The sequence below is a fragment of the Myotis myotis genome, unplaced genomic scaffold (genome assembly GCF_014108235.1).
Source record: "Myotis myotis isolate mMyoMyo1 unplaced genomic scaffold, mMyoMyo1.p scaffold_m19_p_4, whole genome shotgun sequence".
In the NCBI taxonomy this organism is placed as follows: Eukaryota; Metazoa; Chordata; class Mammalia; order Chiroptera; family Vespertilionidae; genus Myotis; species Myotis myotis.
In genome coordinates, this window is record NW_023416346.1 from 104,660,146 (window position 1) to 104,675,620 (window position 15,475).

General features: G+C 38.4%; 1 protein-coding gene across 1 annotated transcript in view; it reads left to right on the top strand.

Annotated features, from left to right (window-relative positions):
- The window catches only part of KLHL4 (kelch like family member 4), a 98,244-nt gene that overhangs the window by 61,828 nt on the left and 20,941 nt on the right, over window positions 1-15,475 (top strand). The window contains exons 5-6 of the mRNA XM_036306165.1: window positions 2,023-2,235; window positions 5,084-5,270. Coding sequence (XP_036162058.1) covers window positions 2,023-2,235; window positions 5,084-5,270 — 400 coding nt within the window. The remainder of the gene's footprint in view (window positions 1-2,022; window positions 2,236-5,083; window positions 5,271-15,475) is intronic.

Here is a 15,475-nt window from a genome sequence, read left to right on the forward strand (position 1 = left end):
AAACCAGCCACCCCCCACCCATGCACCAGGCCTCTATTTTATATAGTAAAAGGGCAATATGCCTCCCAACACTGGGATCAGCGGAGCCACAAGGTTTCCTGAACCTGGGATCAGCAGAGCCGCAAGGCCTCATGCCCCAGGATCAGCAGAGCCGTGAGACCTCCCAGCCTGGGATCAGCAGAGCCTCCCAGCACCGGGATCAGTGGAGCCTCCCAGCACCGGGATCAGCGGAGCCGTGAGGCCTCCTGGCCCCTGGAGCAGCGTGACAGGGGGCAGCACCCAAACCCCCTGATCGCCCAGTGGCTCTGTGTGTGACAGGGGGCGGTGCCCCAACTTCCCTATCGGCCTACTCTGTGCGTGATGGGGGAGGTCCCCAACCCCCTGATTGGCCCTGCTCTGTGGGTGACAGTGGGTAGCTCCCCACCCCCCTGATTGGCCCTGTTCTATGGGTGATGGGGGAGCTCCCCAACCCCTGATGGGCCCTGCTCTTTGGGTGACAGGGGGGAGCTCCCCAACTCCCCAGATGGGCCCTGCTCTGTGCATGAGAGGGGGCAGCGCCCGAACCCCCTGATCGGCCCTGCTCTGTGCGTGACAGGGGGTTACACCCCAACCTCCCCATCGACCCTACCTTGAGTGTGACAGGGGGCAGTGCCCCAACCCCCCAATAGGCCCTAACCTGAGTGTGACTGGGGGTGGCATCGCAACCTCCTGATCCGCCCTGCTCTGTGAGTGACAGGGGGTGGTGCCCCAACTCCCCAATCGGCCCTGCTCTGAGCCCAACCGGGAGCGGGCCTAAGCCAGCAGGTCGTTATCTCCCGAGGGGTCCCAGACTGTGAGAGGGCACAAGTGGGGCTTAGGGACACCGTCTCCCCCTCCCCCCACCAGTGCACAAATTTTTGTACACCGGGCCTCTAGTATTATATAAAAATTGAAAGATAATTTCATCCCCCTTCCCTTCCCCCCTAAAAAAAATGAGAGACCCTTTTATATTATTTGGAAACTGCAGATTGTTATCCATTCTAAAAGATACCTTTGCCTTGGTAAATATATGACCATGCTTTTCCATAGGAGAAAATATTTTTTCATCAATCTTTTGTTTCACCTCAAAGAAATTCAGTGGGTTGTTTTCTGTGTTGACAGGCAGACCTACCTCTCCCAAGCATCCAAAAAGCCTCCAACTTAAAAATTTCCAGCCTTTCTTTTAAGGTTTTTGGCTAAAGACCAATAGACCAGTGTGACATCAGTCATTTCTGGAGTTATAAGCTGTTGTGACCTACAACAGCTAAAAGAGAAAAGCACTCTTATCAACTTGGATACTGTCCATATGAACTCTGAAGTGGTTAGGGCCTTTCCTGGGTTCTTAAATAATTTCAAGTAGAAGCATTTGGCTCCTCAACTTCAGAAGCCTCCTGCATGCCCCTTGCCATAGGCAGCAATAGCACCTGTTAGTTTTAAATGCATCTCTCTCTCTCTCTACACACACACACACACACACACACACACACACACACACACACACACACACGGGCATGCACGCCGTTTGTGAAGTTTTGAAAAGTGAAATTCTTTGATATGCTTATTTTGTTAAGAAGTTTCTAAAGAGCCTTAGCTGGTTGATCTTTTACCACCCCCCCCCCCCAACCCTCCCTGGTCTTCCCGCTGTAGTTTGGCAATCTGTTCAGTGCTGCTTTGCCTCTGTATCTATTTTTGTTCATCAGTTTATAATGGTCTTTACAAAATTAAAAAAAAAAAGAGCCTTAGCTGGTTTGGCTCATGGACAGAGCATCAGCCTGCGGACTAAAGGGTCACAGGTTTGATTCCGGCCAAGGGCACATGCCCAGGGTGCAGGCTCAATCCCCAGTAGGGGGTGTGCAGGAGGCAGCAGATCAATGATTCTCTCTCACCATTGATGTTTCTGTCTCTCCCTCTCTCTTCCCCTCTGAAATCAATAAATTTAAAAAAATATTTAAAAAAAGAAGTTTCTAAAGAACAAAGTTTCAGTAGATGACCTCTCTTTTCTAGGAACACTTCATCGATGTAATAAAAAACCAAGAATTCCTCCTGCTTCCAGCTAATGAAATCTCCAAACTTCTGTGCAGTGACGATATTAACGTGCCTGATGAAGAAACCATTTTCCATGCTCTGATGGACTGGGTGGGGCATGATGTGCAGGCTAGGCAACAAGAACTATCCAGGCTGCTTACTTACATCAGACTGCCATTACTTCCACCACAGGTATGAACATTTACCAGTAATATAATTATAGTTCAAACTACCACTTGTCATTAATCCATTCCTGATTTTTCCCTTTTATTTTATTCAGAGGAATTTGGGTAATTGTAATGTACAGGATTTGTTTGGTGGAAGGACATACCCAGTCTTCAATCAGCAATATTAATGATAAGAGAGAGGAAACAAAGATTTTTGAAAACTACAGATAATCCCCATTATCTAATTAGCATCCTCATTAGTTTTAGTTTCCTCTCACCAACAGAACTTATAACAAGCAGGAAAAGTGACTAGGTTAACTTTTTCTTTCCCTGCCTACCTTGTAGGCAAGGTGATAATAATCAGTACAAGAGCATACCAGAGGGGATTGTAGAAAGGAGTTAGATTCTACTAACATGGATAATTAGCTACAAGGATCGAAAGAGTACTATATAGTAGTATCAGATGCACTAAAGCAATATTATACTAATGACATCTCCACATTTGTGCTAAAGGCTTATAGTAGAAATCATTCTAAAAATAAACACCCTTCGATAAGATTCAGGATTGACCCACCTCATACTGAATTTTAGTATGTGAAATCTAATGAGGTTAGAGTACAGTTCTCTCTACATAATTCTACCATTGGTGATAATCACAATTATTTCTGTGTAGCAAATTGATCGATAGTATATATCATTTATATATTATATATTCATGAATATGTTACACATATACACACTTCATTTACTCTATAGACTGTGGCTAAAGTCCTCAAATATCATCCACTTTGGAAGGAGGGACCTTATCTGTACTAAGTGAGGCAGTAGTTTCATAAACATTAAAATTAATTTATTTTCAAAAAATTACTAATTAAATGTTAATGTTGAACTTATGGTTTCTCTAGCTTGTTAACTTGTACTTGTTAATTGAATCTCATGGAACTACATATTTATTCTTAGGAATCTGTCTGTATTTAATGAAAAAACACTGACTACCCTCCTGGGTATAGCGACATTATCCAAAGGTCAAGGCAATAGTAACATCAAAAAGAGAAACATTAAAATATATATGTCATGTTAGACCCAAGCTTCAGAAACTATAGAAATTTTATGTATTCTTGTGAATGTATATATACTTGTGTGTGTGTTATTCTCATGTTATGGTCTATTTGATTCTCTAAAGCAGTGCTGCTCAAAATGTCCCTGGATCAGAAACATAACCTTGCCCCGGAGCTTGTTAGAAACTCAGTCACTCACATACCTACAACAGACCTACCGAAATAATTTCTGGGGGGTGATGCCCAGAAATCTGTTTTAACAAGTTATCCAGATGGTTTTAAAACATGCAAAAATTTAAGATGCACTGGTATAAAGGATCAGAACTCTCTAACTGTACAATGTGTAAGTCTATATGATATTCTTTCAGCAAGATGCTTAGTTTGAACTTCCCATACTTTATTGGAGTGGGGAAATTTCCAGCCCAAACACAAAACCAGCGGTGCCTTGGCCTCCCGCCCCTGAGTAGGCTTTATGCCTAAAATGTGGTCATTGGAAACATTTCCTGATGATGGTAGTGGTGGGCAATAGCACACAGAATATAAACTTCCAAAACAAGTTTAATAGTGTCCTTAAACAAATGCCCTAGAAATTAAATATATTTTTAAATGGTCATAAATCTCTGAAGAATATTTTTTTGAAAGCAACAACTATATAGCCCAGTTTTCAAACATATTTTCAGAAGTGTATGAATTGAGGAAATGCCTGGGGTTTCACTAGCTAAGTCAAAACAGGGATCTATCAGTGATGACAGGTGGAGCAAGAACAGAGCTAGGGTTAACCAGTGCAGAACAGGAAACTTCTGTGAAATTTTATGGAATGAGGTTAGCACCTCCACTCCAACAATCTGCTTGTTATTCCTCCCTATGACACTGTGGACCCAAAACTCAAAGAAATTAATCTAAATAACCCTTGGCAAAATTCTGAAACAAAGCTTAACTTCTTAACTCATTTCAGGAAAATAATTTACCTAGCTCTTATCCCATTCAATAAATGTTTTATTGACTGCCAAGGAGTAATGTTTAGAAGTGTTACTTACCTAATAGCGCTAATGTATTAGCTATTACTAACACAAGTTCCTTACTGATGTTATAAATATACATGTAAATGATTTTTTAAAAAGACCTACTTTCAGAATACTTTACAAAAGTGATTTAATGATAAAGATGCAACCTCCTATGGGTAATATTTTATTTTAACTGGACATGTTTGTACCACCTCCCGTAAATCCACCAAAAACATGACTGCTTCTCTAGCTACATGCCATAGACCAGCGGTTCTCAACCTGTGGGTCGCTACTCTTTCACAGGGGTCGCCTAAGACTGTCCTGCATATCAGATATTTACATTATGATTCATAACAGTAGCAACATTACAGTTATGAAGTAGCAACGAAAATAATTTTATGGTTGGGTCACAACATGAGGAACTGTATTTAAAGGGCCAGAAGATTGAGAAAAAACCACTGCCATAGACTGAGAGATGCTTGCTTTGTGCATACAAAGCCATTCTCTTTGATTGCTTTTCAATAACACATTTTATGAATGCTCTTTCACTCCTTGAGATTATATGCATATATACTTAAAAGATGAATATGTCAAATAAATCTTGATAGATCATTAGCTAATACCATGAGGCTTTAAATCATTTTAAATAATAAATGGACATAAACTATGCTACTAAATAACTTAAAATGTTAAATAATAACAGATCTACATTTGAATTAGCTTGAGTTTTCTCCAAAGTTATATAAACAAAAATATGCCCTTTCTAATGGGGGGCTCTTCACCTCACATACCATGTGTCATTACTTTTCAGTTATTGGCAGATCTTGAAAATAGTTCCATACTTACTGGTGATCTTGAATGTCAGAAACTTCTGATAGAAGCTATGAAGTATCATCTCTTACCTGAAAGAAGACCTATGATGCAAAGCCCTCGGACAAAGCCTAGAAAATCAACTGTGGGGGCACTTTATGCTGTGGGAGGCATGGATGCTATGAAAGGTAACAGAAATAAATTAATTAATTTAGAAAGTATCATTCAAAAAAGCAGATATATCTGCAACGCCCTACAAATTATGAGGGTAATATTAAAGTCACATTTAAATGTATGCTTCTAAAGCTAATTTTCATAAATAGGGTACTTTGCGTAATTTTGTAACTTTTTTTTCTTATGGGATAAAACCCTTTAATTAGTGTTGGCTAAATTCTTAATAGAAACTTTGATGGCAGAAAATTTTTAATTTAAGTACTCACTTTGCAATATAAGATATTGTCAGGGAAAACTTGTTTACAGTGTACTATAAAAGGGTCGAGTTACTCCAAATTTTTTTTCTGAAAGAAATAGAAGATTGGTCCCTAACTCCTTGTTGTCAATTTCTTTTTTTTTCTTTTCTTCTTTTTTTTATTGCTTAAAGTATTACAAAGAGTATTACATATGTCTCCTTTTCTTTTCCCCGCCCTTGACAATCCCCTGGCCTCCCCTACCCCCCAGTGTCTTATGTCCATTGGTTATGCTTATATGCATGCATACAAGTCCTTCCGTTGATCTAACCCCCCTCCTGCCCTCCCACCCTACCCGGCCTTCCTGCTGTAGTTTGACAGTCTGTTCAAGGCAGCTCTGCCTCTGTATCTATTTTTGTTCATAAGTTTATAATGGTCTTTATTATCCAGAAATGAGTGAGATCATGTGGTATTTTTCCTTCATTGACTGGCTTATTTCACTTAGCATAATGCTCTCCAGTTCCATCCATGCTGTTGCAAATGGTAAGAGTTCCTTCTTTTTCACAGCAGCATAGTATTCCATCGTGTAGATGTACCACAGCTTTCTAATCCATTCATCTACAGATGGGCACTTAGGCTGTTTCCAGATCTTAGCTATGGTGAATTGTACTGCTATGAACATAGGGGTGCATATATCCTTTCTGACTGCTGTTTCTGGTTTCTTGGGATATATTCCTAGAAGTGGGATGACAGGGTCAAATGGGAGTTCTATTTTTAGTTTTTGGAGGAAACTCCATACTGTCTTCCACAGTGGCTGCACCAGTCTGCATTCCCACCAGCAGTGCAGAAGTATTCCTTTTTCTCCACATCCTCTCCAGCACTTGTTTGTTGATTTGTTGATGATAGCCATTCAGATAGGTGTGAGATGGTACCTCATTGTTGTTTTGATTTGCATCTCTCAGATGATTGGCGATTTTGAACATGTTTTCATATGTCTTTTGGCTTTCTGAATATCCTCTTTTAAAAGGTTTCTATTTAGGTCCTTTGCCCATTTTTTGATTGGATTGTTTATCTTCCTTTTGTTAAGTTGTATGAGTTCCCTATAAATGTTGGAGGTTAAACCCTTATCAGTGATAGCATTGGCAAATATGTTCTCCCATGTAGTGGGCTTTCTTGTTTTGTTGATGGTTTCTTTTGCTGTGCAGAAACTTTTTATTTTGATGTAGTCCCATTTGTTTATTTTCTCTTTAGTTTCCAATGCACTAGTATCTGTATCGGTGAAGAAACTGCTTCGACATATGTCTGAGATTTTGTTGCCTTTGGATTCTAAAAGTATTTTTATGGTTTCTCGTCCTTTATTTAAGTCCTTTATCCATTTTGAGTTTATTTTTGTGTATGGTGTAAGTTCGTGGTCTAGTTTCATTTTCTTGCATGTATCTGTCCAATTTTCCCAACACCATTTATTGAAGAGACTATCTTGACTCCATTGTATGTTCTTGCCTCCTCTGTCAAATATTAATTGAGCGTATTGGTTGGGGCTGATTTCTGGGCTCTCTATTCTATTCCATTGATCTATATGTCTGTTCTTGTGCCAGTACCAGGCAGTTTTGAGAACAGTGGCTTTGTAATACAGCTTGATATCTGGTATTGAGATCGCACCTTCTTTGTTCTTTCTCAGGATCGCTGCAGCTATTCAGGGTCGTTTTTTATTCCAGATGAATTTTTGGAGAGTTCGTTCTAGGTCTGTGAAATATGCCATTGGTATTTTAATAGGAAGTGTGTTGAATTAATAGATTGCTTTGGGCAGTATGGACATTTTAATGATGTTGATTCTACCAATCCAAGAACGTGGTATATTATTCCATCTCTTTATGTCTTCCTCTATATCTTTTTTCAACGTCCTGTAGTTTTCTGAGTAGAGGTCTTTTACCTCTTTAGTTAAGTTTATTCCTAGGTAGCTTAATTTTTTTGGTGCGATGGTAAATGGGATTGCTTTTTTAGTCTCTCTTTCTGCAAATTCACTATTGGTGTATAGAAATGCCACAGATTTCTTGGCATTAATTTTGTATCCTGCTACATTGCCGAAGTCTTTTATTAAGTCTAATAGTTTTTTGATGGAGTCTTCAGGGTTTTTTAAGTATAATATCATGTCATCTGCAAATAAGGACAGTTTTACTTCTTCTTTTCCAATTTGGATGCCTTTTATTTCTTCTTCTTGTCTAATTGCGATGGCTAATACATCCAGTACCATGTCGAACAGGAGTGGTGAGAGTGTGCATCCCTGTCCTGTTCCTGTTCTTATGGGAAATGGTGTTAGTTTTTGTCCATTGAGTATGATGTTGGCTGTGGGTTTGTCATATATGGCTTTTATTATGTTGAGGTACGATCCTTCAATTCCGACCTTGCTGAGAGTTTTTATCAAAAATGGGTGTTGAATTTTGTCAAATGCTTTTTCTGCATCAATTGATATGACCATGTGGTTTTTTTCTTTCAATTTGTTTATGTGATGTATCACGTTTATTGATTTGTGGATATTGTACCATCCTTGCATCCCTGGGATAAATCCTACTTGGTCATGGTGTATGATCTTTCTGATGTACTGCTGGATCCGATTTGCTAAGATTTTGCTGAGGATTTTGGCATCTATGTTCATGAGGGATATTGGCCTGTAATTCTCTTTCATTGTGTTGTCTTTACCTGGTTTTGGTATTAGGGTGATGCTGGCTTCATAGAATGAGCTTGGAAGTGTTCCTTCCTCTTGAATTTTTTGTAGTAGTCTGAGGAGGATAGGTTTTAGTTCTTCCTTGAATGTTTGGTAAAACTCCCCTGTGAAGCCGTCTGCTCCTGGGCTTTTGTTTGATGGAAGCTTTTTGATGACTGCTTCAATTTCTTCCATAGTTATTGGCCTACTGAGATTTTTAGATTCTTCCTGATTAAGTTTTGGAATGTTGTATTTTTCTTGGAATATGTCCATTTCCTCCTGGTTGTCTAGTTTGTTGGAGTAGAGTTGTCCATAGTATTTTTTAACAGTCATTTGTATTTCTGTGGGGTCTGTTGTTATTTCGCCTCTATCATTTCTGATTTTGTTTATTTGGGTCCTTTCTCTTTGCTTCTTGGTGAGCCTGGCTAGAGGTTTGTCAATCTTGTTTATCCTTTCAAAGAACCAGCTCTTGGTTTCATTGATTTTCTGTATTGTTTTTTTGGTCTCTATGTCATTTATTTCTGCTCTAATCTTTATTATCTCCTTCCTTCTGCTCACTCTGGGGTTTTCTTGTTGCTCTCTTTCTGATTCTTTGAGCTGTAGATTTAGATGATTTACTACCATTTTTTCTTGTTTTTTAAATAGGCCTGTAGAGCTATAAACTTCCCTCTCAGGACTGCTTTCATTGTGTCCCAAAGGTTTTGGATTGTTGTGTTTTAATTGTCATTAGTTTCTAGGATGCTTTTAATTTCTTCTTTGATCTCATTGGTAGCCCAATCAATATTTAATAACATGCTATTCAGCTTCCAAGTGTTTGAGAATTTTGATTTGTTTTTATTGTAGTTTATTTCTAATATTATGCCCTTGTGGTCTGAGAAGATGCTTGGTATGATTTCAATCTTCTTGAATTTGGGGAGACTTTGTTTGTGACCCAATATGTGGTCTATTTTTGAAGATGTCCCATGAGCACTTCAGAAGAACGTATATTTTGTGGCTTTGGGGTGAAGTGTTCTGAAGATGTCAATTAAGTCCATCTGATCTAGTGAGTCATTTAGGATTGCTGTTTCTTTGCTCAGTTTTTGTCTAGTGGATTTATCCAGTGATGTCAGTGGTGTATTAAAGTCCCCTACTATGATTGTATTGTTGTCGATCTCTCCCCTGATATCTTCCAGGAGTTTTCTTATGTATGTGGGTGCTCCTGCATTGGGTGCATATATGTTTACCAGGGTTATATCCTCTTGTTGTATTGATCCCTTTAGTATTATGAAGTGGCCTTCCTTATCTCTTGCTATGGACTTCACTTTGAGGTCTATTTTGTCCGATATAAGTATTGCTACCCCAGCTTTTTTTTTCATTTCCATTTGCCTGAAAGATATTTTTCCATCCCTTCACTTTCAGTCCGTGTGAGTCCCTTCTAATGAGGTGGGTCTCTTTTAGACAGCAAATATATGGGTCATGTTTTTTTATCCATTCAGCCACTCGATGTCTTTTGATTGGACCATTTAGTCCATTTACGTTTAAAGTTATTATTGAAAGGTACTTGTTTGTAGCCATTTCTATTTTTTTTTTTTTTTGTGGCTGTTTTCTTTCTGGGCTTTTTAGTTCTTCTTTTTACACCAGTCTCTTTAGCATTTCTTGCATTGCTGGCTTGGTGGTGATAAACTCCCTTAGCCTTTTTTTGTCTGTGAAGCTTCTTATTTCCCCTTCAATTTTGAATGATAGCCTTGCTGGATAGAGTATTCTTGGATTCAGTCCTTTGCTTTGCATCACTTTGTAAATTTCTGTCCATTCTTTTCTGGCCTGATGTGTTTCTGTTGAGAAATCATTTGATAATCTGATGGGGGATCCTTTGTAGGTAACTCTCTATTTCTCTCTTGCAGCCTTTAAGATTCTGTCTTTGTCTTGTACATTTGCCATCATTATTATGACGTGTCTTGGTGTGGGTCTTTTGGGGTTCATCTTGCCTGTGACTCTCTGAACTTGTGTAACTTTTTTCTTCCCCATATCTGGGAAGTTTTCTGACATTATTTCTTCAAATAGATTTTCTAATCCTTGCTGCTCTTCTTGTCCTTCTTGCAGCCCTATTATGCATATGTTACTTCGTTTCATGTTGTCCCGAAACTCCCTTAGGCTCTCCTCCTGCTTTTTATTTTTTTTCTCTAGTTGCTGTTCAGATTGAGCTTGTTTCTCTGCCTTATCTTCTAATTCACTAATTTGGTCCTCTGCTTCTTCTAGTCTGCTGTTGAAACTTTCCATGGTGTTTTTGATTGTAGCTATATCACTTTTCATTTCTTCCTGATTCTTGCATAGGTTGTTGATTTTCTCATCCATCCAGTGAATGAATTGTACAACCATTATTCTGAATTCTTTTTCTGTCATATTGCATGCTTCAACTTCATTAATTTCTTTTCTTGGCGACTCCTCATTGTCTTTCCTCTGGGTGTTGTGTTGTTTCTTCATTCTGATTATCTCCCGATGGTTCAAAAGTCGAGTTGCGTGGGCCTGGGCCATGTGCAGTGGGAGCCTCCCACCACCCTAGTGTCATTGAAGAGCTCTGACACTGAGATGTGAGGTTGTTGTGGGTTGGTGGGAACCAGGCTCGCTCAGAGTCAGTGTTGTCAGCGCTCAATGTGGCCTCGTACGTGCCTTTAGAATCAGGGACCCTGCCTGCACCATGCTGGAACAGAGACCCCCCCTGAAGCGTGTTGAAAACCAGAGCCCCCTAGCGTGTGCCAGGAGTCAGAGTTCCCCAAGAATCCAGTATCAGAGTCTCTGTTGCTTTACGCGACCTTTCCTTGAGAATCAGGGTCCCTGTGTGCCCTTGCACCAGGAATTGGAGTCACTGGCTCTTAGTATGAATGCACAGGGAATCAGGATCTCAGACGCAGGTGATAAGAAACACAGTCAAGTTACTGGTGCTTGGTGCTGCCTCCTGCCCAGAGAATCAGGGTCCCTGGGCCTGTGCTATGTGGGACAAATTCCCGGTGTTCTCGAGATTGCTCCAAGCCCAGGACTCCTGAACCCGGCCCTAGGCCAGATCAGTTCCAAGGTGCTCGCGCACTTCCAGGCTAAAGTTCCTGGAGCTCTGAGGCCCCGGCAACGGGTGGGTCTATCAGTTAGTTACTCTGGCGCTGCCCAGGAGCCTGCGGGAAGGAGGGATGGGCTCTGTTACTCAGGGATCTGCCGCAGGGATTTCTGAACTTTTGGTTTCCGCAGGTCTGTAGCTGTGGTCACAGGTCTGTGTCCCCAGTGGCTTCAGAGTCCTGGTATGCATCTGAGATCAGACTGGGTGGTGCTGAGGCCAGGATCCCAGTCTCAAGCAGCTCTGTTTCCCAAGATGGCGTGGTCACTGTGCCTGTGCTGGCCGCCCAGGAGTGTCCGCGCATGGAGCGGGACTCCACCGTATAAGACTGCCTGGTTTAACAGCCCCTTAGAAGACCTGCAGAATCTAACTGTCCCTAGCTCATACACACACACCACACAAGTCCACACACTCCTCTATCACTTCCTTCTGCTGTCAATTTCTTTTTATATGCTCAAAGATAAGTTAAAAAGAACCTTGATGTAATGATAGCAAGCTCAAAAATTCAAACCTGGATAAAGGAATGGTTTTACATAAGAATTTTATCAAACAGAATAGGGAACAGTTTCTGAAGCCAACATATCTACCATGAACCCTTCTTAGAACCAATTTTTCTATAGTCCTACCTTCTTACACTTTATTTTTCAGTCTGTAGTAGCCCCATGTTGCCAAAACAATGAGGCAAGGGTTTTGTAATTAAAAGTTGACTGTAGGGTTTGACTCAGTGGATAGAGCATTGGCCTGCAGACTGAAGGTTCCCAGGTTCGATTCTGGTCAAGGGCATGTACCTTGGTTGCGGGCACATCCTCAGTGTGGAGTGTACAGGAGGCAGCTGATCGATGTTTCTCTCTCATTGATGTTTCTAACTCTCTATCCCTCTCCCTTTCTCTCTGTAAAAAAATCAATAAAATAAAAAAAAAGAGTTGATTGTGTAGGAAATAAAACCAATCCACCTAAAATTTGTCAAATCACACATATAAATGTTCTGATGCCTGTAGGAAATGATGCAAGAGTCAAAATTCTGTGTTATATATTCACACACACAACTGGAAATTGGAAGACTCTATAGGAAATACAACAGTTAATCATAAAACTATAAAACAAGAGCTTGCAATTATTTCCAAAGTAGTACAATATCTTCACAGAACTAATGTTCTTCAGAAAATAACAAATACAATGAGATCCTATATTTAATTTCAAGTCTGACAACTTGATATTTTATTGCATTTTGTTGAATAGAATGAATAATAGGCACCTTTTAAAATGTGTCTTGTTTCATGTTTAAATTAAAAGGGTACTAAATATAAAATGCAAGCATAATTATCCTTAGTTTCTGATTTAGAAAAACAAAACAAAACTAACCTGCAAAGTAAGAAATGGAAAATTTGGGGTTTATTTGTATGTTTGTTTTTTGTTTATTTTCTATTTTTGTTACTTTTTCAGGCTCCTGTTTCAGTTAACATTGCATAAGTGAATGTGTTATAAAAATGGTAATAAATCAGACAGAGAATGAAAAATACTATATGATTTCACTTACATGTGGAATCTAAAACAAATTAACAAACAAAGCAAAACAAAAACAGACTCATAGAAACAGAGACCAAAAGGATTCTTACCAGAAAGGAGGGAGTGGGGTGATAGGTAAAGAAGGTGAAGGGAAAAATAGTCAATAATGTTGTGATAAGTTTACAGGGTGACAGATGGTAACTAGAATTAGTGAATGTTCACACTTTAAGGTATAAAAATGTCAAGTCACTATATTGTGCACCTGAAACTAACATAACAAATATAATATTGTATACAAACTATACTGAAATTTAAAAAATAAATAGTAGTATCTATAATTCCTTCTTAGTTTCTAAAAATGAGTGAAATTGGCCCTGACCAGGTAGCTCAGTTGTTTAGAGCATCTTTCCAATACACCAAGCTTTCAGGTTCCATTCTAGTCAGGGCACATAATAGAATCAATCAATAAGTGCATAAATAAGTGGAACAGCAAATAAATGTTTCTCTCCCTTCCTCTTTCCCTCTAAAATAAATTTTTAAAAGGCCAGTCCAAAAAGCCACATATTATGTTACTTTTCATATTGAATGTCCAAAATAAGGAAATACATTGAGACAGAAAATATATTAGTGGTTTCTTAGCTCTAATGGGCTGGGAGTTCATGGGGAAGTGATAGCTAAAAGATACAGGGTTTCTTTTCAAAGTGATGAAGTGTTCTAAATTGACTGTTGTAATTGCTGCGCTTGTCTGTAAATATATTAAACACCATTTACTTGCATGTTTTAAATAGGTGAATTGTATGGTGTATGAATTCTATCTCAATAAAACTGTTTTTATAAGAATTATGGAGAGGCCCTGGCTGGGCAATTCAGTTGGTTAAGAGTCCCATTCCATTATGCCAAGGTTGTTAGTTCAATGAGGGCACATACAAGAATCAACCAATGAATGCATAAATAAGTGGAACAATAAATACATATTTCTCTCTCTCTCTATCTCTCTCTCAACTCAATAAACTAAAAAAAAAATTAAAAATGAGTGAAATGTATGCCTATAATCCCATGACTCCATTAACATGTTTTCATATGGAAGGAAGTAAGGCCATCGTTTTGAGACTCTCTGAGTACCTAGTGTTTGGAGCTATAACAAGATTTATGTATGTGAAGTTGCAGACAACTATAACTATAGTAAAAACTACTATTTTTGAGTACCTGATCCTTGATTAGGATTTTGTAAACATCATTTCTAATCCTCACAACAATGCTACAACATAGATTATTACCCAAATTTTGCAGATGATGAAACTAAGGCTCTTTAAAGTTAGACAGCCAACTCAAGGACAAATATTTAGGAATATTGGAAATGAAATTCTTACTCAAATTCTATGTCCCTATTTGCCATACTGCCACTATTTTAGAAGAAAGAAGAATGACAACAACGAAATTGACCCCTCTCTTTGCAGGTCTTAGAATCTATTGGAAAACCAGGGTGAGCACTTAAGGGGAAAAATTAAAGAAAGAAAGGGAAAAAAAAGGAAAAAAAATTAAGTATAGCAAAAACATTAAGGGGTAGCATTTATCTATGTAAATCAGCATTACATCTAGAAAATGTACCTGTTCACATTATTTCATATAACTATAAAATAATTTTTATATTATGTTTTTTTTCTCTTACAATGTCGTGTTTCATTTATCTTTGTTTAAAGATACTTTTTGAACTTTCACCTTTTGATGTTTAGGAAATACAGTACTTCCTCAGTCTTTAATTTCCTCTCTGACTCCTACAATTGACTTAGAATTAGTTGTTAAAAATAGATATCACACAAATGGCTCAGGTTAACTGTAACTCCTACCACGTATATCAAAAGAATCATCAGAAGGTTGTATGAGCAGAGAATAAATATTTAAAAATTGTCAAATGGTAAACCTTGGGCTTTTGTAAATACAGGGTATTCAGTAATATTTTGTTTATTAAAACAATGAATTCTGAGTGTATAACAGGGAACACATTAAAGTCTACTACAGTCATTTTTAGATTATTTTAAAAATAGATGGAGGAAATTACTACATGGGATATATTCACAACTACAGGAACCATCCTGTTCCCAAGAATACTACAAAGTTTGATTGGTTTGTTCCCCTTTTGAATGAATCATAATGAGGGTTGACTAGGAGCTTAGAAATGAAATGAGAAACAGTACTTGTAATATTTTAGGGTAGAAGCTTAATTTACACAGAAAAATTATAAAGTGCTTCCTTAAGAGAGAAATCAATAAAAAAATCTTAGTGCTTGCATTAGACATAGACCTGCCATACTAAGCTAACTAGAGGACTTACATTTTGATTAGTTGGAGCAATAGTGGAGGTGGGGAAATGGGCTGAAGAAATCTTCAGAATTCAAAATACAGAATTACCAGTCACATATGTTTTCAAACGCAAATAAGAGATGTGGGATAAATATATCTGCTATATTAAAACTAATGCTGAAAAGATTACCCTGGCATATAGCAGATTTTTCTATACCATTCAATTTAAATATTCTATGTACAGCTGATTAATGTAGCTTGTACAATGTTCTGACTAATTACTTCACTATTATAATCATATATATAATATTAACAATTAGTGTAGCCTAGTCTTCATTTTATAATTTAAATTAGCTCTTTAGTAAATGCCAATGATAAAGTTTGAAATAAAAAGCTA